Source organism: Eumetopias jubatus, unplaced genomic scaffold, assembly GCF_037043125.1.
Source record: "Eumetopias jubatus isolate StellerSeaLion01/CBP00866 unplaced genomic scaffold, mEumJub1_p1.0 scaffold_4, whole genome shotgun sequence".
NCBI classification, from domain to species: Eukaryota; Metazoa; Chordata; class Mammalia; order Carnivora; family Otariidae; genus Eumetopias; species Eumetopias jubatus.
The window spans coordinates 87587874-87614447 of record NW_028274810.1 but is presented as its reverse complement, the minus strand read 5'-3'; the positions used below and the strand labels follow the sequence as shown (position 1 = coordinate 87614447).

At 43.4% G+C, this 26574-nt stretch overlaps 1 protein-coding gene across 2 annotated transcripts in view; it reads left to right on the top strand.

The window, feature by feature from the left end:
• The window catches only part of CEP85 (centrosomal protein 85), a 33091-nt gene extending 6621 nt beyond the window's left edge, over positions 1-26470 (top strand). The window contains exons 3-15 of one of the 2 annotated variants that reach the window (XM_028113998.1): positions 3748-3900; positions 10116-10432; positions 10703-10810; positions 11623-11756; positions 12183-12300; positions 13275-13460; positions 17674-17826; positions 18052-18203; positions 19322-19436; positions 20329-20379; positions 22825-22932; positions 24088-24313; positions 24761-26470. In XM_028113998.1, coding sequence (XP_027969799.1) covers positions 3748-3900; positions 10116-10432; positions 10703-10810; positions 11623-11756; positions 12183-12300; positions 13275-13460; positions 17674-17826; positions 18052-18203; positions 19322-19436; positions 20329-20379; positions 22825-22932; positions 24088-24313; positions 24761-24921 — 1982 coding nt within the window. In that variant the 3' untranslated portion in view covers positions 24922-26470. Of the gene's footprint in view, positions 1-3747; positions 3901-10115; positions 10811-11622; positions 11757-12182; positions 12301-13274; positions 13461-17673; positions 17827-18051; positions 18204-19321; positions 19437-20328; positions 20380-22824; positions 22933-24087; positions 24314-24760 lie in introns of both variants that reach the window. The other variant, XM_028113996.1, reaches the window with a different exon arrangement.
• Positions 26471-26574: the final 104 nt, after the last annotated feature.

Here is a 26574-nt window from a genome sequence, read left to right as displayed (position 1 = left end):
GACACATGAAGGAACAGAATGACTTTGGAACATAGTTTCATTTGAAATCAGAAAAACACAGCATAAATTACTGTGTTCTGTGTTGTCTTTGTAGTCCTGTGGGTGGGTCAGTCATCTGCTAGCCCACAAAGATTGGAATTCTTCTTGGATGCCAAGTCTCAGTTATGTCACTAGAGACTCGGGAATTTATCTTTAGAATGGATTGACAAGATTTTGAAAGTTCAGTAGATATACTAAGTGGATATATTAAGTATATATGTTAAACATATATATATATAAATATATACATTCAATAGATAATTAAGTAGATATGGTATATTTAAATAGAAAGGATAGAAAAATAGCTTTTTGAATCCTGGGGTACTTACGAAGAGGGGTACATTTTTTCAACTAAGGATATACTTTATTTAACTTTAAAATACTACAGTGCCTTACAGCAGATATTTATTAGATATTTGTTATATTCTCCTAGGAATGCTGCCTTGCATAGATTAAGCATTTTGAAAAACGTTTGTTGAATCAGTCCAAGATTCCTTCAGCAAATATTTATTGAACATCTGCTATATGCCATACACTGTTTTAGGGCTGGATTGTATAATTTCTTATGACAGTTATGTTATAACACACAAATTTGGGGGAGGTAGCAATTTCTAACAAAACTCACTGCTTTTCTGGGGCGCCTGGGTGGCTCAGTCAGTTAAGCATCTGCCTTCAGCTCAGGTCATGATCCCAGGGTCCTGCGATCAAGTCCTACATCGGGCTCCCTGCTCAGCAGGAGACCTGCTTCTCCCTCTCCCTTCTGCTGCTCCCCCTGCTTGTGGTCTCTCTCCCTCTGTCAAGTAAATAAATCTTAAAACAAAACAAAAACCTCACTGCTTTTCTGATGGCTTTGTCTTCAGTAGTCTCTCATTTGATTAATAATGGTCTTAATATTTTGGTAAAGAGGGCGCCTGGGTGGCTTAGGTGGTTAAGCGACTGCCTTCGGCTCAGGTCATGATCCTGGAGTCCTGGGATCGAGTCCCACATCGGGCTCCCTGCTCAGCAGGGAGTCTGCTTCTCCCTCTGACCCTCTTCCCTCTCATGCTATCTCTCATTCTCTCTCTCTCTCTCTCAAATAAATAAATAAAATCTTTAAAAAAAAATATTTTGGGGCGCCTGGGTGGCTCAGTTGGTTAAGCGACTGCCTTCGGCTCAGGTCATGATCCCAGAGTCCCGGGATCGAGTCCCGCATCGGGCTCCCTGCTCATCAGGGAGTCTGCTTCTCCCTCTGACCCTCCCCCCTCTCATGCTCTCTCTCTCTCTCTCTCTCTCTCTCTCTCTCTCTCTCTCAAATAAATAAATAAATAAATAAATAAAATCTTTAAAAAAAATAAAAATAAAAAATATTTTGGTAAAGATATTGGTGATAGGACATGTGATATAACACAAAAAAATTTAAGCTTTCAAACTTGAATTTTGAAATAAGCATAAGCCTCTATACCTATACCAAAATACATTTTTTAAATGATCTCTAGGGCGCCTGGGTGGCTCAGTCAGTTAAGTGTTTGCCTTTAGCTCAGGTCGTGATCCTGGAGTCCTGGGATCAAGTACCTCATCGGGCTTCTTGCTCAGCAGGGAGTTTGCTTCTTCTGCTACCCCTCCTCCCTGCTTGTGATCTCTCTCTCTCTCAAATAAATAAATAAAATTTAAAAAAAAAGTGATCTCTATACCCACTGTGGGACTTGAACTCAGGACCCCAAGATCAAGAGTTGGATGCTCTACCGACTTAGCCAGCCAGACACTCCCCAAAATGCATTTTTATTTTAACAAATATCTCTTCAGAATTGATGTATGAAGTGAGCAGATAGAAAAGTGGTACTGGTAAAGAATGCAAGATTAGTAGTAGTAACAAGAAGAGGCCAGGAAGATGGTAATAGAGGCCCTCAATCAATTTTCATTATTTCAAAAGGCCTGGAAATTTGTCTACTGACTAGAGAGATAACACCATATAGACTTACCAAAAAGTCAAATTTCTTTCCTTCTAGCTAGAATTATACTTAGTACAGATAGTAACACCAGCTAATCTTATGCTAATCAGAAGCTTTGATTCTTGGGTATGTCTTCTATGAAAGATTATTATAGTGTATATAGATTCTTTCACATCAGGCAGTCCACTGTGACTGCAAGAATAAGTCCTTGGTGAGAGTAAGAGTGCCTTCAGTAGAAAGCAGAGGGTAGCAAAATTAGAAGAAAGTGAGTTAAAAATATGGGAGAAGCACTAAAATTGGAAGAAGAGAATAAGGTGATTTGTGTTCAAATATCATTTGCTTCCCACTAAATCAAAGAGTCTGTAGAACCTTGTTTTCTGATTTCAACTAAAACTCTGACATTTTTTTTTTTAAAGATTTTATTTATTTATGCATGAGAGACAGAGACAGAGAGAGAGAGGCAGAGGGAGAAGCAGGCTCCCAAGGAGCAGGGAGCCCGATGCGGGGCTCGATCCCAGGACCCTGGGATCATGACCTGAGCCGAAGGCAGACGCTTAACCATCTGAGCCACCCAGGCGTCCCCTAAAACTCTGACATTTTAAATGCATAAGTAGCTATCATTACGTTTTTGTCTATTTGCATGGATCATCAGATTCAGTTTAGAAAAATTATAGTGTTTTTTAACAGTAAATACTAGTAAATCAAGTATTTATTAAACACTTGCTACCTACTAGCCCTCAAGTAGCAAGCTAATAACGTTAAATAAATCTCCTCAGTCTTGTTTTGTCTTACCGACTCAGAAATTTTAGTGGTTTCTTTGCATTCTACTCAAAATAGTCTTAAACTCTTCAGATTGACTTTTAAGACTTATCTTGTTCTGGATTCACCCTGTCCACAGGGTACCCCAGTTCAGTCAAGCAGTGGTTTTCTTTCTGTTTCTTTTCTTTACGTTTCTTTCTTTCTTTCTTTCTCTTCTTTCTTTCTTTCTCTCTCTCTCTCTCTCTCTCCCTTCCTTCCTTCCTTTCTTTCATGCCTGCATGTACATGAGTGGGGGGAAGGGCAGAGGGAGAGAAGCACACTCCTCGATCTTGGGACCCCTAGATCTTGACTTGAGTTGAAGTCAGATGCTTAACTGACTGAGCCACCTAGGCACCCCCATGCAATGGTTTTCAACAAGAAACTGGACTGCCTGTTACCCTAGGGAGCATTTGGAAACATACGGAGTCTTTTCATGTTTCACAGTGATGGTGGGATAGGGTTAGGGCTGCTACTGGCATTTAATAGGGACCAGGGATGCTAAACCATCCTGACATGTATAGACTACACATCGAAGAATTGTCATGCCTTGTATGCCAAAAGCACCTATTGAGAAATCCTGTAAGAGGAAAGAATGTGGATATTGTAATCAAAACAACCTGGGTTCAAATCTCAGCTCTAGCCTCTGTAAAATAGGGGTAATGATGCTATTCAGTAATTAAGTAGATGAAATCATGTTGGTAAAGTGTTATGGCTTCTAGGTTTCAAAAAATGGTAGCTACTGTTGAGTGGTATTGTTTTCTCTCCTAGTATTCCTGGGTTCTTGGTAAGTCTTATTTCTGTCTGTGAACATTCTCACCTCTCATGCTATTTCCATTTAAAATTAACTAACTCAGAGAAGCTGAAATGGGCATAGGAGAGAGAGTGATCCTATTTTTTATAGGTTTAAGTGCTTTATTTAAACAGTCTTATGGGGTTACATCAACTGGTTCACACTAAAGATGGGAAATGCCACTTGTTTCAGGTTCCAGTGGAATTCAAAAGGGTAGTTCCCTGGGGACTGAATGGCAGACTCCAGTTATATCAGAGGCTTTTCGGAGTCGATTCAGCCGCTGCTCAAGTGTAGCTGACAGCGGGGACACAGCCATTGGCACATCATGCTCAGACATTGCAGAGGGTAAGTTTGGATTAATGCTTTGATTACTAATATGTGTTGTCATTTTCAGATTGTGTTCCAGGTGTATTGTCATTTCCAGAATATTCATAACTCAGTCCCTTCAGCCAAGGAGTTTGCTTGATTATTTTTATTCCATGTTTCTTACATCTGGCCCTTTCCTTTCAGTTTTTACTGTTTGTCCTATCTTAAATAACTTTTTAATAGGTTTCTTGTCCTCAAAACTTTCCCTCTACTGCCAGGTTAATCTTTCTAAAAGCCTGGTTTCATAGTATCCCTTTCCTATAAATCCTTGACTTCTGTTACTTGGAGGATAAAGTTCAGAGGCCTTAGTTCTGTGATCTGGCTCTACCCCACCCATTCAGACATTTCTTAACGTTACGAAGTGTGGTGTTTCAGTGTGTGATGAAAAAGCACAGAACTTTTGTTGTTGTTGTTGTTGTTGTTTGGATATCTGAGCTCTTTTCTTCTTTAATCCAGGCCCGTTTGTGCTGTTTCCACCCTCTCTTGCCCTTCCCAGCAATGCTGATCTTATTTTTCAAAATCTAGTGTCTAGTCTGACAAGACTTCCCATCCCTTCTACCCATTATTGATCTCCCTCTCTGCAATCTTTTTTTTTTAATTTTTAAAAATTTTTATTTATTTATTTGAGAGAGAGAGAGCATGAGAAGGGATAGGGTCAGTGGGAGAAGCAGACTCCCTGCTGAGCAGGGAGCCCAGTGCAGGATTCGATTCTGGGACTCTGGGATCATGACCTAAGCTGAAGACAGTAAATAGTTGCTTAACCGACTGAGCCACCCAGGTGCCCTGCAATCTTTTTTTTTTTTAAATAAGATTTCATTTATTAATTTGAGAGGGAGAGGGGGAGAGAGAGAGAGAGAACAAGAGCAGGGGGAGGGAGAAGCAGACTCCCTGCTGAGCAGGGAGCCTGTTGCAGGGCTAGATCCCAGGACCCTGGGATCATGACCTGAGCTGAAGGCAGACGCTCAGCCTACTGAGCCACCCAGGCACCCCTCCCTCTCTGCAATCTTGTATCTTTATTATGTCTGCCATTTTGGGGGCACTTAAATTAAGTAATAACTGCCAGACAGTGCTTTACAAGAGTATTTTCTTTTTTTTTTTTTACATTTTATTTATTTAAGTAATCTTTATACCCAATGTGGGGTTTGAACTCATGAGCCTGAGATCAGGAGTCCCCTGCTGTACTGACTGAGCCAGCCAAGCACCACAAGAGTATTTTATTTTTTCATTTAGAGAGTGATTTCCTAGAGGGCAGAGGACCTGATGATAATAATTAATAACTATTTATTAAATACTTTGATGGATACTATGCTAAACTTTTTTCATTAACATCTTTAAGAACTCTATGAAGTATTATTTCCATTTTACAGCTGAGAAAGCTGAATTTCCTTTTTTTTTTTTAAGATTGATTTATTTGAGAGAGAGAAAGAGTATTATTGGGAGGAGGGGCAGAGGGAGAGAATCTTCAAGCAGACTCCCTGCTGAGTGCAGAGCCCTACAGAGGGCTCGATAACACAATCTATGAGATCATGACCTGAGCCAAAACCGAGCGTTGGACGCTCAACCAACTGAGCCACCCAGGCACCCCGGGAAAGCTGAGTTTCAGAGGATTAGATGACTTGATTAAAGTCACAAAACTAGTCACTTTAGTACTTTATCAGATGTCACACCCACTAGGATGGCTATAATCGAAAAAGATTAACAAGGGTGGTGAGAATGTAAAGAAATTGAAGCCTCTATACATTACTGGTGGGAGTGTAAAATGTTGCAGCTGCTTTGGAAGGCAGTTTGGCAGATCTTCAAAAGGGTAAACATGGAGTTACCCTATGACTCAACAGTTCTACTCCTACCTATATACTCAAGAGAAAGGAAAGCATATGTCCACAGGTAAACTTGTTATTCATAGCAGCATTATTCATAGTAGCCAGAAAATGGAAACAACCCAGATGTTTATCAACTGATGAATGGATGAGTCAGATGTAGTATATCCATGTAATAGAATATTGTTCCACAATAAGAAGAAATGAAGTACTAATACATGTTACAAAAATGGTTGAACTTTTAAAACATTTATGCTAAGTAAAGCCAGACGCAAAAGGCCACATACTGTATGATTCCATTTATGTGAAATGTCCAGAATAGGCAAATCTAGAGAAACAGAAAATAAGTGGTTGTCCAAGGCTAGGGAAGTTAGGGTAAATGGAATGTGCCTGCTAAAGGGTAAGGGGTTTCTTTTTGGGCTGGTAAAATATTCTGTAACTGATTGTAGTGATGGTTACACAATAGTGACTATACTAAAAATCATTGAATTATACACTTCAAGTGGGTGAATTGAATATTATGTGAATTATATTTCAGTAAAGCTGTTTTTTTAAGAAAAGGATAGAAATCTTTGAAAATAGAAATGAAAAAAAAAAAAAAAACCCCAAGCAGATATCTACTAGTACTGACTCGTAGACACCTGACATTTAATTTTAATAGTTTGATAGCTCTGTGTATGTGGGCATGGTGCTCATAAATGTTGAGTAGAACTGAATCATAGATTTTGTTGTAGACAGGACTCTGAAAATCATTTAATCCAGTTCCTTTTTGCTGGTGAGTAACAAAAATTCCCTAAGGATTAAGTAACTTGCCTAATGTCACATAACTAGTCAGGTTCAGGTCTCCCAGCTGTAGTATTTTTTCTATCACTTGTGTAATCAAGTGTTACTGTCAGTGTAGTTATTTGTTAAGGTTTTGTCTACATGTGCAGTCATGGGACCTTTTTCATTTTGACTAAATAATAGATCTTTTAAAAATCAAACAATGGTCTAGATTTTCCCCCTGTTGAATTGAGTGGCTCTATTTAATTCAATCACATTGTTACACAGATTTTGTGCTTTTTATTTCTTTGTGGGGGGATATATTTCCTGTGTAGTACATTCTTTTTAAATTGTAGTAGCCTTGATGTAGTGCTTGTTGTTTTGGTGTGTTTTTTTTTTTTAAAGGATCCAAGGTGGGGCGCCTGGGTAGCTCAGTCAGTTAAGAGTCCAACTCTTGATTTCAGCCCAGGTCATGGTCTCAGGGTGAGATCATGTGAGATTGTGAGATTGAGCCCTTCATCGGACTCCGCACTCAGCGTACTCTTCTTGAGATTCTCTCCTTTTCCCTCTACCCCTCCCCCCGCTTGCACATGTACACACTCTAAATAAATAAATACATAAATCTTTTTAAAAATTAAATAAAGGATCCAAGCTGGCTTCTCTGCCATGTTTGTTATGTACGATGGTCTTTAATCCTTGCTCATTTTGTTCATCTAGCTTGGTTTTATTTGGAGCCCAGTTGACAAGAACCCTTATGCCTGGTATAAAATATAGTTCATTTTTGCATCTTTTTTTTTTCATTGTTGCATCTTTAAAGTGAATAGGCTTGCTTTTGATTCCACCCTTCATTAAAATGTTTTACCTTGAAGACTCTCAAGGGTTGGGGTAGAGGTGGATACTGGAGAGCTCAGAAGGTTTTCAGCTTTTTGCTAAAGACTGCAGTAGTTACTGTCTTAGTTTAGTCTACCTTACTTTCATAAACCAGTAAGAGATATAGACAGAAATGATCAACATTTAGCAATAGCTAAATCTACCCCTCACCAAGAAAGTAGAGTGGTTAGAAAGAATTAGGGAGCGGGGCAGAGGGTATGGTTGAGGAGGAGAGATTTAGAAATACGAATATCCTTAAAAGTGCCAAAACCCCAATGATTCTGAGAACTGTAGACTTCTCTAAAAATCACATATCCCACACTAAATTTTGAAAGTCTTTGAAAATTGTAGAAGGTTAGTGGCCCTTCTGAAAATGAGTATTGTTATTTTCTTCAAAATGTTTCAAAATACAAATCAGACTTAAGGTGTAACTTGACATTTTATAGCAGTTTGTCAGAATTGCCAGTTTCCTTACTATAAATAGATAAACCTAATAGGTAAATGACATGCTGACAAAGATTTTACTTTATTCTTTTATTGGTGGATGGACCACAGTCCTAGAAAATTAGGAAAACCAAATTCTCCCGGGTCATTTGGTACCTTTCCAGGCTTTGGTTTTGGCATTACTACTTTGGTTATGGGCTCAAAACTCAGAATTTGGTGAGTCTTGAGAGTGGGTGATGCTGTAGGTGGAGAATGGAAGGAGGTGTTACAAAGTTCAGTGTAATAGCAACCCCTCGTATGCCATAACCTCACTGTCTTCTGTGCCATAATTATACTTTGAGAGCAGAGACCCTTGGTAAGAGTGGATATTATGGTGCCATTACAGAGGATTTCACATAGGGAGCTTACTATTCTTGGAAGTTTTCATCACCACAGTCTACCTTAGCCTGTTGACTATTCCTGTGTATAAGTTATGGGACATCAAAAACTGTGTCCTTTGCCTCTGAAATGTTCTTTCTTGGTCCTTAGAGGCAGACACATTTATCAGAAATTACTGTTGTTTTGTTTTGGTATGGCCTTTTATATATATATCCCCAAGATCATCTAAGTATAGAAAATTAGATACTTTGTCTTATCCCATACATTATAAGGGACAATTTGATGTGTCCATGGTTTTCATTTTTTGGGGGGGGGTTGTTTCTGGGTTTGTTGTTTAAGATTTTTTTATTTATTAGAGCGTGCATGTGGGCGGGAAAGGGAGAGAGAATCTGAAGCAGACTCTGTGCTGAGCGCAGAGCCTGATGTGGGGCTTGATTCCGTAGCCATGAGATCATGACCTGAGCCGAAACCAAGAGTCAGACACTTAACCGACTGAGCCACCCAGGTGTCCCCCTTTTTATTTTGTTTTTAAGATTTTATTTATTCATTTATTTTAGAGATGGTGGGGGGGGATGGAGAGGGGCAGAAGGAGAAGGAAAGACTCTCAAGCCGACTCTGCTCTGAGCATGGAGTCCCGATGGGCTCAGTCTCACAACCCTGAGATCATGACCTGAGCCAAAATCAAGAGTTGACAACCTACTGAGCCACCCAGGTGCCCTGTGTCCATGTTTTTAAAGAGCTGTTTACAAACCCATATGAGAAGATGGTAGCTGATCTGTGGTAATTCTGGGAAAGGTTATAGTATCTGTCCTCATTAGCTGAGTGTTCTGTGTTGGTTGATGGAAAGAAAAAAGAAATGAATTAAATTGGTAGTCCAGTCTTCTCCATGGTAGATGTGCTTAGTTTGGACATAGTTGAAAAAGGAAGATATTTATATTCCTTGTCCCGTTACTCAGTTTTCTCTCTGCTGAAGGTAACAGGTATGTTTCCTCACATTCCTATCTTGTTGTTTGCTTGCAGCCCACTGCCTTGGCACATTAATTCTGTGACCCTATAGTCTTTTAAAGAGCAGCGCTTGAAAGTTGGAAATAATATAGAAATGTGTACCTTCTGCAGCAGGTCTAATCAGAGAGTTGTCTCCCAAAACCAGGCAAGAGCTAAAGGAAGCATAAATCCAGTGTGAAAGAAAAGTGAAAAGTCACAGTTGGATATAAACAAGGGGGAAGTGAAAGGCAAAATATAAAATAGAGGATTTCAGTGTGTACCCACTTGAGAGTGCTCACTGTGCTGGAGTGAAACCTGAGAGTTACTAAGAATAACTTCACATATCCAGGCAGTCAAGTCTGGTGTGTGGGAGAGAGAATAGAATCCTGATTCAGATGCTGTACTCCCTGTCCTGGATACAGAGCAGCACTATCCACTTTGCCTATTCTTCGTATAGTTTAGATTCACTGCTTACCTTCACTGGGAAGCTTTTGGAGGTCACAGAGGATTCTGGCAGCCCTTGGAAAGAATATTTTTATTGGATTGGATTATAGCTTGAGAGTTGCCCAGCTCCCAGAAGAGTAGGACCTAATCCATTTCCCTTAAGTAAGTGTTTTTTTGTTTTGTTTTGTTTTGTTTTTAAGTTCGATTTTTCAGCTTTGTTTGTTTACTGGCAAGATTTTTTTCAAATAAAAAGGACAGGGTGTAAGTTAAAAGTAAAGCTAAATGTTGCCTTTTGCTGGTTTACCTTGCGGATGGCATTTGAGATCCTAGAATACACGTAACTTCTCAGTTAGGTTGCCTTTCTGCCTGATACTTGTGATGATAGTGTCTATTCTGCCTGGTCTCAGGACAGGCAGGGAAGATCTGGCATAGCAGCCAAACTCAAGAAAGCCTGCTGCTTCGGTTTTGACTTATGGAAGACTATTCTCTTTACAGATTTTTGTAGCTCAAGTAGCAGCCCTTCTTTCCAGCCCATCAAAAGCCACATAACCATTCCAACAGCCCATGTGATACCTTCTACTTTGGGGACCTCTCCTGCCAAGCCACATTCTATACCTGCTGGACTCTCTTCCTCTAAACTCCCTTTGTCAGGGCGGGCTGAAGGTGTGGGGATGACAAGAAATGGAGACCTTGGTGCAATGAAACGTTCTACAGGCCTGTCTAGAGATTTCATGTATCTTTGTGGTGCTACTGGAGAAAATGGAATTGAGCAGTCCTGGTTTCCAGCGGTGGGCCATGAAAGAGAAGAAGAGGTGAGGAAGTTTGATATTCCCAGTATGGAGTCGACCCTTAATCAGTCGGCAATGATGGAGACACTTTATTCAGATCCTCACTACCAAGTCCACTTTCACAACCCAAGAGCTGACACAAACAAGGAGTTATACAAAGTGTTGCCTGAGACCAAAAAGGCACCAGGCAGTGGGGTGGTATGTGAGCGGAATGGACCTCACCCTAATAGCAGTGGAGTTCTCCCTTTGGGACTCCAGCCTGCTCCTGGCTTCTCCAAGCCTCTACCCTCTCAGGTATGGCAGCCGAACCCTGACCCTTGGCACCCCCGTGAGCGATCTTGTGAGCTCAGCACTTGTCGGCAGCAGCTGGAGTTGATCCGTTTACAGATGGAACAAATGCAGGTAGGGGTCCTTCTTTCCTTGGATTTGGTGGGTTCTTTGCAGATCTTAGAACTATATAGGTTTTGTCCTGTAAGTTTTGGTTCTAAAGAAAACATTTGTAAGAAAGATGTAAGATGTTTATAGATGGGAAATGAAGGCTTGTGAATACCATTGAATATGGTGGTTGTCTAATTAAACTCCAATAGGTCCTCCAGAGTAGAGGGTTACAACAGAAGACCCCAAAAGATGTGACACTAACACTTATTGTGTACTTATGTACCAGTCACTAGGCTAGGTACTTTCACATACAGAATCTTAATTTAATCCTTGTAGCACTTTGATGAGATAAATGTAGAAATTTACCAGGTTGTTAGAATAAGTAATCTGTCCAGGGTCACAAAGCTGGTAAGTAGCAGAGCTAGGGTTTAAAAACTATCTCTAAACTCCTGTGTTTCTTCCATTATACCAATTTTTGTGTTAAAAAAAAAATGCCTTGTGCTGCTTAAGGAAGGAAAAAAGCAAGACGTATTCTCCTTTCCTGGTTGGTGAGGACATCTTAGCTCCTGGTTTGCCTCTCTTGCCAGATAATGAAAGATAAGTGACCTTTTCTTAGAAACTAGAGCCTTTTTGAGCAGGGAGTGTCCAGTTGGCAGAAGTCTCCCTGGCAGGTTCTTTCCAGTCATGCATCAGAGCTAAAATTATTTCATAAACACTGGGCCTCCTCAGGCTGAGCCAAAGTGAGCCTTGACTAGAGACCCAGCTGGGTACTGCTCAGGTGTTTTCAGGTGCCTGTGGGTCAAGATCAAGCCCCTCTGGGCCTCCTTGTCTTCCAGCTTCAGAATGGAGCCATCTGCCACCATCCCGCTGCATTTGCTCCATCACTGCCCACATTAGAACCAGCACAGTGGATCAGCATCTTAAACAGTAATGAACACCTTCTGAAGGAAAAGGAGCTCCTCATTGACAAGTAAGAGGTCAAGGGGTGCCCTAGGACCAGTATCTGCTCTCCCAGTCCCCACTGAGGGCACCTAATGAGGTCTCCAAGGGTAGCACATCCCTCTCTGTTTGAGTCCATGCCTTGCCTCCTGGTAGAGCTAGGTTGATAAGCAACCTAGTCCTATATCTGACTAATGGGACGGGCTAATTGTGTATCCTCTGCAGGGACTCTGGGAGTGCCTAAAGTGGGCAGCCAGTTCTTTGTAGCTGATCTTTTCCTCATTTCCCCCAAGTCAGCTTTCTTATTTGCTTTTCCTCCTTCAGCAAAACAGTATTACTCAGATACAAGGCCTTTGCTTTACATAGTATGAATTGTAACCACTTAAGGAAAGTGGGGACTCATGTTGCAAGTGGGTTAGTGTCAGGACCCTGGACCTCATTCTACTGGCTTTTGCAGGCAGAGGAAACACATCTCTCAGCTGGAGCAGAAAGTACGGGAAAGTGAACTGCAAGTCCACAGTGCCGTTTTGGGCCGCCCTGCCCCATTTGGGGATGTCTGCTTGCTGAGGCTTCAGGTAAGCATTGGCAGCCAGAATGGCATTCTGGTTGTCATAACTCAGTGTCTTCCCTTTGCTTGGTACTGCTAGGTATCCAGGAGATAGAAAAAGGATCAAGTGATATAAGGTGTTCTTACCCTTAATGGGTAGGCATCCTAATTATAATGCATCCCTTGTTCTGCCTTTGTGGGGGCAGAGAAGGCTCGCGGGTAGAATCAGGTATGTCTTGGTGTCAGGACATACTTGGGAGAAAATGAAGATAGAACAAGGTACATAATAAGGTTCTAGAGTTGGGTGATGTTCTGAGAAGTCTTAATCTACCAGCCTTAGCCAAATGGAGGGAGAGGCAGAGGTAATGGGATTTAGAGCCATACTCATTTTTTAATTTTTCCGTGTCTAGGAGCAACTAAAGGAAGCCATGTTTTCACTGAGGGCAGTGGCTCCTAAAAAGCCTGCTCTGTTCACTTCTTCTGCAATATGGGTTTTTGAGTGATGGGTATTAGACAGATGATAGTACTGGCTTTGTCACCTAGTGGGCCTGTTAAGACAGTGTTCTATCTTATAGAATCAGAATGTTAGAGTGAGAAAGGCCCTTATGTAAAATCTAGTTCAGTCCTCGAATTTACTGGTGAAAAAATTGAGGCCCAAGAAGGAGGATGAACTTTTGCCCAAGATCATATAGAGAATGAGTAGAGGAGAAAATTTGAGTGTGCTTCAGAATCACTTGAACGGCCTGTTAAAACACAGATTATTGAGCCCCATCCTCAGAGTTTCTGATTCAGTGGGCTGGGAGTTGGGCTCAAGAATTTTTATTTCTGACAAATCCCCAGGTGATGCTGAAGATGTTAGTGCTAGGACCACACTGTGAGAAGCACTGCTTGGAGAAATTCTTAGAGAAGGATGATATTTGACCACAAAGTAGACCGAGGATAAGTAAAGTACATGGGGCTATGAGGGTGAGGAACGGTTATGTATTGAGAATCTTTATGCAGGAATTGCAGCGAGAGAACACTTTCTTACGTGCGCAGTTTGCACAGAAGACAGAAGCCCTGAGCAAAGAAAAGATGGAGCTTGAAAAGAAACTGTCTGCTTCAGAAGTTGAAATCCAGCTCATCAGAGAATCACTCAAAGTGGCGTTGCAGAAGCACTCAGAGGAGGGGAAGAAACAGGAAGAAAGGGTGAGCTAAGGAGTTGGTAGCTTTCTGATTCACAAAGGAGTTGGCAGTCAGCCTTCTCCTGCCGAACCCTAAGCTGTTTCTGGCCCCCATTCTTGGAACTAGGCGGAACCAATTGGGTGAGATCCTACATTGACTTTTCGTGCAGGACTGGTCTGCTAGAAATGGCACCCCTCCTTTTGCTTCATCTCCACAAAACTGCCACAGATAGAACATCCCTCACTGCCCCAGGTTGTGATGGGCTTCCAACTGACGTGGGTAGAAAACCAGCCTGTGCAGTCATACCGGATGGTACTGTTGTAAGATGTTTGAACATCTGTGGTAAATTTACATCATTCAGCCTGGTTTTTCCTTATTCTACCTAAAAATTAGAAAAGAATTCCGTGTATGCAGCCAGTTTGGGAATTTTTACATTTTTACCTTAGAATTGCCTTAGGGTAAGATTGGTCATCATAGAAGGAGCTGATTTAAAATCTTTTGCTTCTCTTTCACAGCTTGCTCTAATGCAGGTGTTCTTGGGGAACCAGTTAGTAATGTTTAGTTCTGGACCACTTGCATCAAAATCAACCAGAGCCGTGCTTCTTAAACTTTAATGTGCTTAAGAATCACTGGGTCATCTTGTTTAAAATTCAGATCTAGGGGCACCTGGCCGGCTCAGTCGGTGGAGCGTGTGACTCTTGATCTCAGGGTTGTGAGTTTGAGCCCCACGTTTGGTGTAGAGATTACTTAAAATCTTTTCTTTTTTTCTTAAGTAAAATAAAACACAGATCCAGATTTAATACTTCTGGGGTGGGGTGTGCCTGAAATCCTGCATTTTTAACAAGCTCCCAGCTGATGTCGGTGGTACTAGTATAGCAAGGACTTAGAGGCTTGTTTAAAAAGAAACTTCTAGTCAGAATACATGTATCTAAGTTAGATAATCAAACACCAGTATGTTTATAATAAAACTTAGTAGCTCTGTACCCAACCCCACTCCACAGAGATTTCTATCTTTAACCCTTTTTCTCCTGACATATACCTTTGTATTTCTGAGTAGTAGTATTGAGGTTTTTGCCGTTTTTGTTTCATGGGTGCAGTATCTTCTGTCTCTGATGATACTGATTTTACCTTTTGAGATGTCTACATCTACTTATAGTGTTGTTTCTTTTTTTTTTTTTCAGAACGTTTTGTTTTGTTTCAGTGTCTTTCATGTCAGAGGCTTGGTGATCCTTGAATGAATGGGCACTCGTGTTTAAGAATGAAGTATTTAAAAGCTGGATAGAAGCTCTGGGTTTATGGTAATTTCCTGGTGGACTGCATTATAGGATAGTCAGATTTAGACTGCCTTCTCACTTGGGAGCCCTCAAATATTAGTTATCTGAATGTCTTATCTCACTCTTTCCAGAAGAAGAATCAATCTTCAGCCTGCTGCTTAGTTGGGAGGCTGAGGACAAGAATGCTTTTGGCCTTCAGGACCTCAATATTGAGAAACAGATTAGGCTTAGAGTCCCACAGTTCTGTACATAGATTTTTACTTATACTTACTTTGAACCCAGTGCTGCACTCTCTCTACTGTGACTGATATCCCTGAGTTTGGAATCTCCCTCATCTGATTTCTCCAGAGAATAAATTTCCTCCAGTCTCCTATTGGGGAAATCTAGGGTAAAAATGGTATCCAGCTAACCTGTATATAGACTTTCAGTGAGTGCCCTATTTTCAGATCTGTGGCTGATACCTGCCTCACACGTACCTGGTACTTTGAGTACAGAGGTACTTGTGCGGTGTGAAGGGCACATTGTTTTCCAAGTTGTCTGTAACTCCCACTACAGGTTATAACTCTTCTCTAAGTAATTTATCTCCTGTCTACTTTCATCTTCTGTAAACACCTTGAAATCTCTCATACACTTTTATCTCCTCCTCTATTAACTTTTTTTTTTTAAAGATTTTATTTTATTTATTTGACAGAGACACAGCGAGAGAGGGAACACAAGCAGGGGGAGTGGGAGAGGGAGAAGCAGGCTTCCCACTGAGCAGAGAGCCCCATGCGGGGCTCGATCCCAGGACCCTGGGATCATGACCTGAGCCAAAGGCAGACGCTTAACGACTGAGCCACCCAGGCGCCCCTCTATTAACTTTTTAAAAATTAGTACTTTATTTTCTTTCTGTCATTTTAGAAATGCTTTGGAAGGGAGAGGAAATAAACGTCTGTGGGTAATCCACCATTTTTTTAATTCAAAGATTTCCCCAACAAGAGACTGGAGATTTATTCTCTGGAGAAATCAGATGAGGGAGATTCCAGACTCAAGAGATATCAGCAGTTTCAGTAAGCTTCTCAGCTGAGTCTGAGGCACATTAAAATGTGAGAATCACTGGTTTAGAACTTGAAAGTGTACAGGTTATACCAGGAATAAAGCCTTTGGCTGATTTTCAGGTATCCACTCTTAAGTACTTTCTTGTCTTTGGATTAAATTAGGTCTGTTTCCTTTTGACATCAGTAGATCTGCCTTTTTCTCTGCTTTCTCTTGCTTCCTTCAGCATCCTTTTTTCATAAGCCAAAGAAAAAACCATAATGGTGAAGAAAGCCTCCATTCAGCAAATCTTGGTTGGTGCCCACACTGTGCCAAGCACGATGTTTGGCACATCATATTGGGGCTACGATAATGAGTAAAATGGACACAGCTCCTTCTCTCAAGAAGTTTAGAGTCTCATTAACCCTTCCAGATGATTGCTTAACTTTAAATCACGTGTGGTGTTTAGGGAAGAATGCATTGTCTCACCGGGATAGACCAGACCACTATGAATAACAAAGACACTACCATTATTTGGGAAATTCTAAGAGTTTAGAAGTTTTCTCCCAGACCAGGAACCCAGGACAAAAACCAGACAAATTCTTTTTAACAGGCATACCTTGTTTTATTGTGCTTCACTTTATTGTGTTTCTCAGATACTGCCATTTTTTACAGATTGAAGGTTTTTGGCAACCCTACCTAGAACAAGTCTGTTGGTGGCGTTTTTCCAACAGCATTTGCTCACTTCATATCTCTGTCATAGTTTGGTGATTTTTGCAATATTTCAAACTTTCTGATTATTATTATTATGTTTGTTATAGTGATCTGTGATCAGTGATTAAGACTTACTGAAAGCTCGGGCGCCTGGGTGGCTCAGTTGGTTAAGTGACTGCCTTTGGCTCAGGTCATGATCCTGGAGTCCCGGGATCGAGTCCCACATCGGGCTGGCTCCCTGCTCGGCAGGGAGTCTGCTTCTCCCTCTGACCCTCTATCTCTCATTCTCTCTCTCTCAAATAAATAAATAAAATCTTAAAAAAAGAAAAACTTATTGAAAGCTCAGATGATGATTAGTATGTTTTAGCAATAAAGTTTTTTTTTTCCAGATTTATTTTTTAGAGAGAGTCGGGGAGGGGAGAAGGAGAGAGCATCTTAAGCAGACTCCATGTTGAGTGTGGAGCCCAATTCGGGGCTCGATCTCATGGCCCTGAGATCATAACCTGAGCCCAAACTAAGAGTTTGATACTTAACCCAGCTGTGCCACCCAGGCACCCCAGCAATAAAATATTTTTTTAATTAAGACATGTACATTGTTGGGACTACCTGGGTGGCTCAGTCAGTTAAGTGCTTGCCTTCAGCTTGGGTCATGATCCCAGGCTCCTGGGATTGAGTCCTGCGTTGGGCTCCTTTCTCTGTGGGGAGCCTACTTCTCCCTCTGCCTGCTCTGCCTGCCACTCCCCCTGCTTGTGCGCTCTCTCTCTGACAAATAAATAAAAGCTTAAAAAAAAAAAAGACATGTACATTGTTTTTTAGCTATAATGCTATCACACACTTTATAGACTACAGTATAGTATAAACATAACTTTTACCTGCACTGGGACACCAAAAAATTCATTTGACCTGCTTTATTGTGATACTTGCTTTATTGCAGTAGTCTGGAACCAAACCTGCAGTGTCACCCAGGTATGCCTGTATATAGAAGTGCTACCAGTTTTTAAAAATTGCCCAAGGAGCCCTTCTTCCCTACCCTTGATTGGAAAATTCAGGTGTGTTAACTCTGCAGTTTATGCCCTAATCTTAAATGGCAAAATTTGATCACCTTCCTGCCTTCATTGCAGTAGAACAACATTTACAGCCCTAAGGGCAGAGACAATGGTCACTTCAGAAAAAATGTGTTGTTCAAGGTCCTAGAGGAGTCAGTGGAGACAGATTCTTGACACTTCTTTCCCTAGGTAAAGGGTCGTGATAAGCATATCAATAATTTGAAAAAGAAATGTCAGAAGGAATCAGAACAGAACCGGGAGAAGCAGCAGCGTATTGAGACCTTGGAGCGCTACTTGGCTGACCTGCCCACCCTGGAAGACCATCAGAAGCAGAGCCAGCAGGTAGCAGCAATGTCTGGGCGTACCTGGGGCAAGCAGAGAGTAACCAAGCAGGGGCATTTTCTCAGCCTCTGCTGTAAGCGGTTACACTCTGGTTTCCCGAAAGGAAAAACCCAAAGGAGTCATGTCCAGACTCAAATCTTTCAACTTTGCAACTGGACTGCAAAGTTTTTGAGATACTCAGTCTTCCTTGGCTTGTTGACCTAAGCATGGGATCCTGTCTCTCAGCTTAAGGATTCTGAGTTGAAGAGTACAGAGCTGCAGGAGAGAGTGACTGAGCTGGAGAGTTTGCTGGAGGAGACCCAGGCAGCCTGCAGAGAGAAGGAAGTTCAACTGGAAAGCCTGAGACAGAAAGGAGCAGAATTCTCCACTAGACATAGGTAAATACCCCAGTGTGATTGAGGAAAGGCGTAGAGAGCTAAGTGTGCCCCATTCACTACCTGTGTGTCTTTGGGCAAATCACTTTACTTTTCTGAGCATCATTTCTTTGGGATGTGAGTAATAGGAAAGCTGCTTATGGGTAAGGAATAGGCCTTTGAGATGGAGAGTGGATGGTGTAGTGGTGCAGTGGGGGCTTGTTATTTTATCCTTTGGACGGTCCAACTCAGTGCCTGGCATGATAATACTGGATAATAATCCCTGAGTATGTATGTGTTGAATGAAGGGAGCCACTTTATAAACTGGGAAATTAGTTATCTGTATATTTGCAAAAGCATATCTTGGTGTTAAGGACTGGGGAGGAAGGGGGTTATCTACATTTTGAACCTTGTAAGCTCAAGGCTACCAGGAACATCTATTTCTCTTCAGCCGTAGGGATTGTTCTCGGTGGTCACAACAGGTTCTAAGAACAAAGCAGGATGCCATAGTGTACTCTCAGAGTGTCTTGAGAGCCTCTTCCATATTAATTGCAGTTTCTGAAAATGTGATGGCTGTGTTTCAACAGCCTCTTGAACCAAATCCAGTTTCTAATGGGTTGGATTGGATTTCTCATCCCATATTCAACCACAGTGACCCTGTTGTTTATCTCAGCAGATGAACCATGATGAAAGTGATTGTGGGGATCCATTGGAGGAGACCAGTAGTTGGAGTCAGAAGAGAGATTGGGGTCAAAGTTGACTCTGCCCCAGACTTTGTGTGCCAAGAAAAAAGCTTTTTTTTGTATTTTCCAAAATTTCTGCAGTATACATGTATGACTTTTCTAATCTAAATACCTGTGATGAATGTTTATTTTTAAATATCAAAACAAATATAAAAGAGCTTTGGGCAGGTAGAAAATTGGTGGCACATTAGATAGATGCTGGCCTCTAGGGAAGGGAACTAACACTAGGCAGCCTGTGTGTGGCACACCCTATGTTACAACAGACCTAACATTATCCCCAGCTATGGCTTGGAAGCGCCTGAAGTGTCTTACCCCAAAATATACAGTAAATAATAGAACCAGGAGTCAAATCCACATCTGTCTGACTGCAAAATTCTTGAAGAGGCCACTGTTTTTCAGCCTGCAAGATAAGCAGTGTGTGGAGGAGGCCAGTGGAGAAGATCCAGCCCAACAGGGAGAAGGTCCAAAAGTGGAAATGGAGTCCTGGCAGAAAGAATGTGATTCCCTCCGAAAGGTGACTGAGAGTGTCCAGGCTGTAATAGAGGGCAGGCTGAGAGGAAAGAAAAGATTGTGTACTGAGAAGGAACCATGAATTTCTGGCCCTAGGCTACCTAAGGTCTGTTACCTAGAACCTTCCTCCCTTTTCTGAGAAGTCACCACTGCATAATGTTTGCATTTTAGATATTTATCCTTATGACAGGCACGCAGAGTTAGGGGAGGATATGCTTCTGAACATCCAAACTAGGTGTTCCAAAATGGTGCACTGAAGCTTGGTGCACTTCATTCATGGCTTAGACCCCATACAGACCTCTTACACAGGGTAGAGTTCTAACCAGTGGGGTGGCCCTAATTCAGTAGAGAAGAAAGTCTCCAAACCTGTTGGTGAGACTGATGGCAAGTCAGCAAAACAGAAGACCCAGAAATGGTTCAGAGAATACCTGAGGTCTCAAAGGACAGAAAACTGGGCATGTTCAGGTTCTCTCCTTAGACAGTGTGACCAAAGCTATAAATAATAGCATCCACCACAGCCCTGGATAGGATAGACTTCATTAAACTGAATTTTTAGTCATGTCATTTACTAAAGAACTAAAATGTAAACTGGTTATGTATAAAGTTTATTCCACTGGCCCACAGTCATCAGGGTGGGTCCCCCCAGTAGTGGTCATAAGTCCACACTACATTCCTGTTTAAACCTCTTTGTCAGTAGAACACAGAAGTGTGCAGGTAGTTAGCTGGGATAGGGGGTCTGGGTTATATTTCTGTAAGCGGAGCTAATTGCTTTCACTGTGGATTGGCTATAGCCAGTGGGTCCAATAGCCAGACCACAGATCCTTGTGCAGCTTCTTGCCCTCTGACCTCACTGTCAGCCTGTGCTTACAGCCTTCCTTGATAACTTTGCCTTTCAGATTGTGGAGAAGCAACAGCAGAAGATGGATCAGCTGCGTTCACAAGTACAGGTGAGCGGGTGTCCTTGTGACATGGTAGGCAGGACTTGATGGAATCTCTAGAATTCAGCCAACTCTATTCTGTGTCATACGATTTGCTCAGTTGTTGGGAGTATAGCAAGAATGAGATGCAATCAATGCTTTTCGCTTACAATCTTACTGGGAAGGAGTTTCAGCACAGTATTGTGAGAGCAATGTCCGTGTTACTTTGGGGGAGCATAGAAGAGTCAGAGCAGGGGAGGTTAAGGAAGGGTTTCTGGAGATCATGAGCCTGGAAGGAGGAGGAAGAGTTAGCCAGGCAAAGAAGAGCTGGATAGGTTGCTTTTGGAATTCCAGATAGAAGGAATAGCACTGGCAGGAACATGGAGGCATGACAGCAGAGTTTGCACACAGAGCTGCAAGCAGTCTGATGTTGTCGAAGTAAGGTGGTGCATGGAAACTGGGCTAATTCGAACGGAGTTTGCTTTTATTCTGCTAGGGGATGGGAATCTGCTATAAAGATTTATTTTGGAGAGAAAGCACTCACAGGGGGAGGGGCAGAGGGAGAGGGAGAGAGAGAATCTCAAGCAGACCTCGCCACTGAGTGTGGAGCCTGATGTGGGGCTCAATCCCAGGACCCTGAGATCAATGCCCTGAGCTGAAATCCAGAGCCAGATGCTTAACTGACTGAGCCACCCATGGGAATCTACTATAGAATTTAATTGGGAGTGATGTGGTTAGGTCTGCAACTCAGGCTTGAGTGTGGAAAGAAGAGTGGCATTTGGAGAGAGGCGAGGCTGGAGGCTGGTGGACTACTGCAGAAATCCTGGTGAGAGATGATGAAGGAACCTGGCATAAGGCAGCATAGCAAGGAGGAGACGTGAGGGAACAGATTTAAGTGAATTTTAGGAGGTAAAATTGAGAGGAATCAGTGACTGACAAGATGTAGGGAGTTGAAGAATAAGGAAAAATTAAAGATGACTCCTGGTTTCTATTTTGGGCCAGAGCGTGTGTGTATGTGTGTGTGTGGGGGGGGGGTCCTTAATTGGGTTCTCCAAGAAATCCTAAGCAAAGCAGGTTCACTCAGGTTCTCTTTGGACTCTAAAAGAGTTTTCACACCAAAACAAGTGAAATGCACTCACTCTGAGAACAGCTCAAAGCTGCAGTTCTGCCTTTGCCCTATCATGTGGGTCAGGCTGTGTCTGTCTGGGTCCCCTATTTCAAGTCCTGTAAGGAGAGTCAAGCCTAGTGAGTTGTTTATACCCATTTAAAATCCCAGATTCTTGGTAGAGTTTTTAATCGATCTCAGATACATTTCCTGGAACCCAGAGGTTCCACAGAGGTTGAAAAAGTCCAACATTTAAGTGGTACATTTACCCATGATGAAACTCCTGAGGCAAATTAAAGTATCAGGTGAATTTGCTGGAATTGGGTAGATTCACAATGGTCGCCTAGGGTATTTCATGGTGATGAGATGTTCTCTTTTGGAAGTTACATTTTTTTATTAATACAAAATGGAAAATTCAGAAAATTTTTAAATACTTGATTCAAATAAGTTTCAAATTTGGGGGGAGGGATTGGAATGAATAGAATGAGAGGCAAAAAATAGCAAACATAAAAAACTCCCCCCTCTTCCTGACCATCCCTACACACACACCCACACACTCTCTCTCTCTCTCTCCCTCTCTCCCCCTGACCGTCTCTACACACACACACACACACACACACACACACACACACACACACACACACACACACACACACACACACACACACACACACACACTTCTTTTCCCCTCCCTCAGAAGCATTTAATATACAGTATCCTCAAGGGCTTTGAGCTCCTCAAAGACAGGTATTGTTTGGTATTGTCCGTATCCTCAGTGTCTGTCACAGTAAGTGCTCAGTAAATACTGAACTCAACTGAGTGGACATTCCCTGCCCTCAAGAAAGTTAATGGAGGGGGGAGTCATGTGCACAGCCAACAAATGTACTCATGAACCGTGACGGAAGTATGAGTAGCAGGGCGAGAGTACGATTAATAGGATCTGATTTGCAGATTGAGGAAGGCTCAGGTGGGCCTTGAAGAATTCCTGGGTGACGGGCAGAGCAGAAGAGTAGCCTGGGCACAGGGGAAGGAGAGTACGCAACAGCATTGGAGCTGGAGCCTTTGGGAATGAGGGCTGTTCAGTCATTTGGTGTGACTGGAGTGGAGGCTGTGTGGAAGATAAAAAGAGATATGGCTAGAAAAGTAGGTAAGGGCCAAACTGGCCTGAAATGCCCTGCTGAGAAGCTGGCCTCTAGTGGGTACGTGGTCAGTGACTTATAGGAGGGTTTCAAAGGGAAGTAGCAGATCAGGGCTGTCCTAAGATAATCTCTTAGCAGTGTGTGGTGGGGTGGGGCTTTATTATGTAGTCCAGGCCAGAGGTGATGCAGTCTGAACCAGATTTGTTACTCATGTGTAATCATACCATTCAGAGCCTAGAGCAAGAAGTGGCTCAGGAAGAAGGAACAAGCCAGGCCCTGAAAGAGGAGGCCCAGCGGAGGGAGACAGCTCTGCAGCAGCTGCGTACAGCCGTGAAGGAGGTGAGCGGCATCAGCTGGGCTTCTCAGTACTGCCTCCACAAACCTGATTGTTCTGTGAACCCTCCCCATCCCTACTGCCACAAGAGCCCTCTTGTTTGAGACATCCCTGCTGAGCTTTTTTGGCAGAAGAATGGGAAGGGACATTGCACCATCCTTTATATTAAAGGTCCTAAGCCCATCTTAGAGTGGCCATAATTACCCAGGAATGCTTTTGGGATGTTAGAAGTCAGTCTCTTTCCCTTTGTCTTCCTGTAGCCACAGGTTTGTGGGGCTGGGGAGGAAGGATTCAAGAAGACTTGAGAGCTTGGTGGTCCTCATGTAATAAACAGAGCTGTCAGCAAGGGGTGACCAAGTTCACTGACCTAGGAAGGAGTCTCTCAGAGCTGGGATTGTCACATGGCCCAGTGTAGGTGAAGGGCTGGGACTGGAGAAGCAACTGTATTCCATCTTTAAATCGGAATCGAGGTAGGAAGGGGAGAATGGGTTAAGCTGTTCAGGGAGAGGGAGGGAAGGAGACACAGACATACCTGAGTAGCCGGTCTTTGTAGGAGAAGCCTGACACCACTGAGGTGAAGGTGTGAAAAGACAGGCAGGACACTTTCTAGCACTGTGTTCTCCAGGTTCCTAGTTCTCCAGCCCCCGAACCCAGTGGCCGGCCGCTAGCTGTATTGTGCACTGTCTTTCTTGCCCCCTTTATTCCTCTCACACGCTCTGATCAGGCTGGCTGGTGGCCACTTTCGTCAGGGTGGCAGGGAGAGATTGAAACCAGTGTCTCCTCAGATTTCACAGTTCACGTTAAGCCTTCTCTAATAGCCTGGTTAACAGAGTTGGCCGAGGGACTGGCTTCAGATAGAGTTCCGAGGGGCGGGAGTATCATCTCTGGTTCCTGAACAGAAACCTGCAGGCTGATGACTCAGAGTCTGCTGGGTAGTAGTTTCCTCTCCAGTGCTGGAACCCTACAGGCCCGATCTACCTGTAGGAGAATTTAGGCCCAATATTGACAGGGGGGGGGAGTACTAAGCCTGGTGGTAAGGGTGGCGGCGGCGGGGGTGGGGGTTTGATATCACCTATGACTCATATATATCCACACACAGGTACAGATATTCTGCCCTTCCCTGGGCCTGGGTTAATGTGTTTGCCCATCTGTCTGCTCAGCTTTCAGTGCAGAACCAGGACCTGATTGAGAAGAATCTGACACTCCAGGAACACCTGCGCCAGGCCCAACCAGGGTCCCCGTCTTCACCAGACACAGCCCAGCTGGCATTTGAGCTGCACCAGGAGTTGGCCAGTTGCCTTCAAGATCTGCAGGCTGTCTGTAGCATTGTGACCCAGAGGGCCCAGGGCCATGACCCCAATCTCTCCCTGCTCCTGGGCATTCACTGTGAGTTCTCAGGCCGTCTGGGACCCAGGAGAGAGTGGTTCTCATTCTCTTGTCACCCCCACCCAACTTTCCCATCCTTACGGTAATGTGTGAACAAGGCTTTGTAGGCCTGGTCACTGCCCCCCTGGGAGTTTATGTGTTTAGCAAAGTAGACAGTAAATCTGCTTTGGAAACAGGCATCCTTATGGGTACCTGAATGCAGGACGAACAGAAAATGGTCCTGAGGCAGCAAGTTTTCAGCTCAGGTCTTGATCTCAGTCAGGGTCATGCATTCAAGCTCTGCATTGGGCTCCATGCTGGGCATGGAGCCTACTTAAACAAACAAAGCAACGTGCCATGTCCCCAGATCATGGGCCTTAAAGAGCTACTTATCCATCCTGCCCCCTCCACATGAAAGCATCTCCTAACTGACTCACTAACATGCTCTCGAAATGCTCTCCTACTCAGCTACACAGCACCCGGGGACTCAGCTGGATTTGCAAAAGCCGGATGTGATCAAGAGGAAACTAGAAGAGGTTCAACAGCTGCGCCGTGACATCGAGGACTTAAGGACCACCATGTCAGACAGATATGCCCAAGATATGGGAGAAAACTGTGTCACACAGTGAGGAATGCCAGGGGTGGCACATGCTCTGTTCCCCCAGGGAAGATCTGCTCTGCTGAGTGCCCAGTCTGGCAGGTCCTGCCCTGACAATCTCTTGCCTCCTGTCTGCTGCTATTCCCAGAGAGAAGGGGTGGAGGGGGTTAAGAACCTGCATCTGGGGCCAAGGGCTGATTAAGGAACTGTGCCTGCCCTGTCCCACACTGGTTTTGCCTTGTTGGATTGCATTTGTCCTGTCATCCTGATTTACCCTTTGAGGGTGAGTTACTAATTAACTTCTGCAGGTTGACTGATAAGTCCTCACAGATTGTTCCAGCCCCAGGCTGATGTCAGAGGTAAACAGGCTGCTCAGTTCCCTTTTCCATCCTCTTGGTTGGATCCACATTCATTCCCACTCCATACCTTGGTCGTGCTGATGCCCAGAGTTCAGTAGAAGGGCCTGGAAAGGCTGAGTACCAGACACGATGGCCATGTGAGAATTCTCAGGCCAATAGGCCAGCCTGCCTGGGATCTGAGCTGGCTTTCTTGGGTATTCTTAGGCCTGGTCCCACTGCTGCTTTCTCAGGGCTCTTGTTCTCACAGACGCCTCAGGGTGATCTGTTTATTAGCAAAGTACCCACTAGAATTGGCCTAAGGATTATATCCAAGCCTCCCTCATCTGTGCTGTCATGCCATTTTACAGGATGCTCCACTCTCCAGCTGCCCTGTCCCTTGGGGCCCTGGCCACATGATTAGCACAGCTCCCTTCTCTTTTGTTCTCAGGCCAGTCCTGAGGTACTTGTAAACTCCTCTTTATGTTTCTGGATTTGGGTAGGATTTTCCCCTAGAATACCACAGGGCAACTGCCAGGCTGCTCACCTCCTCCTCCTGGGGCTAAGGGATGGCATCCAGCCCTGACTGTGCCTCTCTTTTGTTTGGGGGCAGGTCCTTTCCCTTTCTTGCTCTGGGGCTTTTTGAGAGTTCAGAGTACTCAGTATAGTTTGGCTCTAAGGTATAGCTTTCCTTATTTGCTGGGTTTTGTTTGGGGCCTTTGGATCCTATGCTTTCTGGTTTCTCTTGCCTCCTCATTTAGGGAGCATCTCAAACACAATTGTTTGTATCTGGTTGTTGGGCTGGCCCCAGGCCTCCACTAGATCTGGAGCGAGGCCAAGCCAGGGCCTTGTAAGGGTATGCAGGAGCACTGAGCAGTTCAGGAGCCAGCCACTATGAGTTTGTTGGTAAGTTTTGAGCCGTCAGAAAAGTATCCTGAACCTCACTCTTGGGTCTGAATGAGACTCCTTAAGTGTTTTTACAATTTTGTGTCTTATTTATGGAGTGATGTATCCCTTCCATTCAGAACAGCCCCACCCAGCCATCCCCTCAGCCTCTGGGCTCCTTCCTGCCTCCTAAAAGCAGAGCTGCCTGGTTGGTCTCCACCCTGTGTTGGGAGCCCAGCCACCATGCTCACGGGTATTTTTCCTCAAAGTTTATAAGCAGTTATTTATATGAATCCTTGTTATGTCAACTGGTTTGTATTGCCTATTTTGATTACAAAATAAAATATTTAACAAACTCCTCAGTTTTCCATCACCATCAGCACCATCCCTTACTCCACCCTTCATTTTGGCTTGTTGGAGCCAAAGCCTGGGTGTTTAGCCAAGTTCCCCAGATGGCAGCAAGG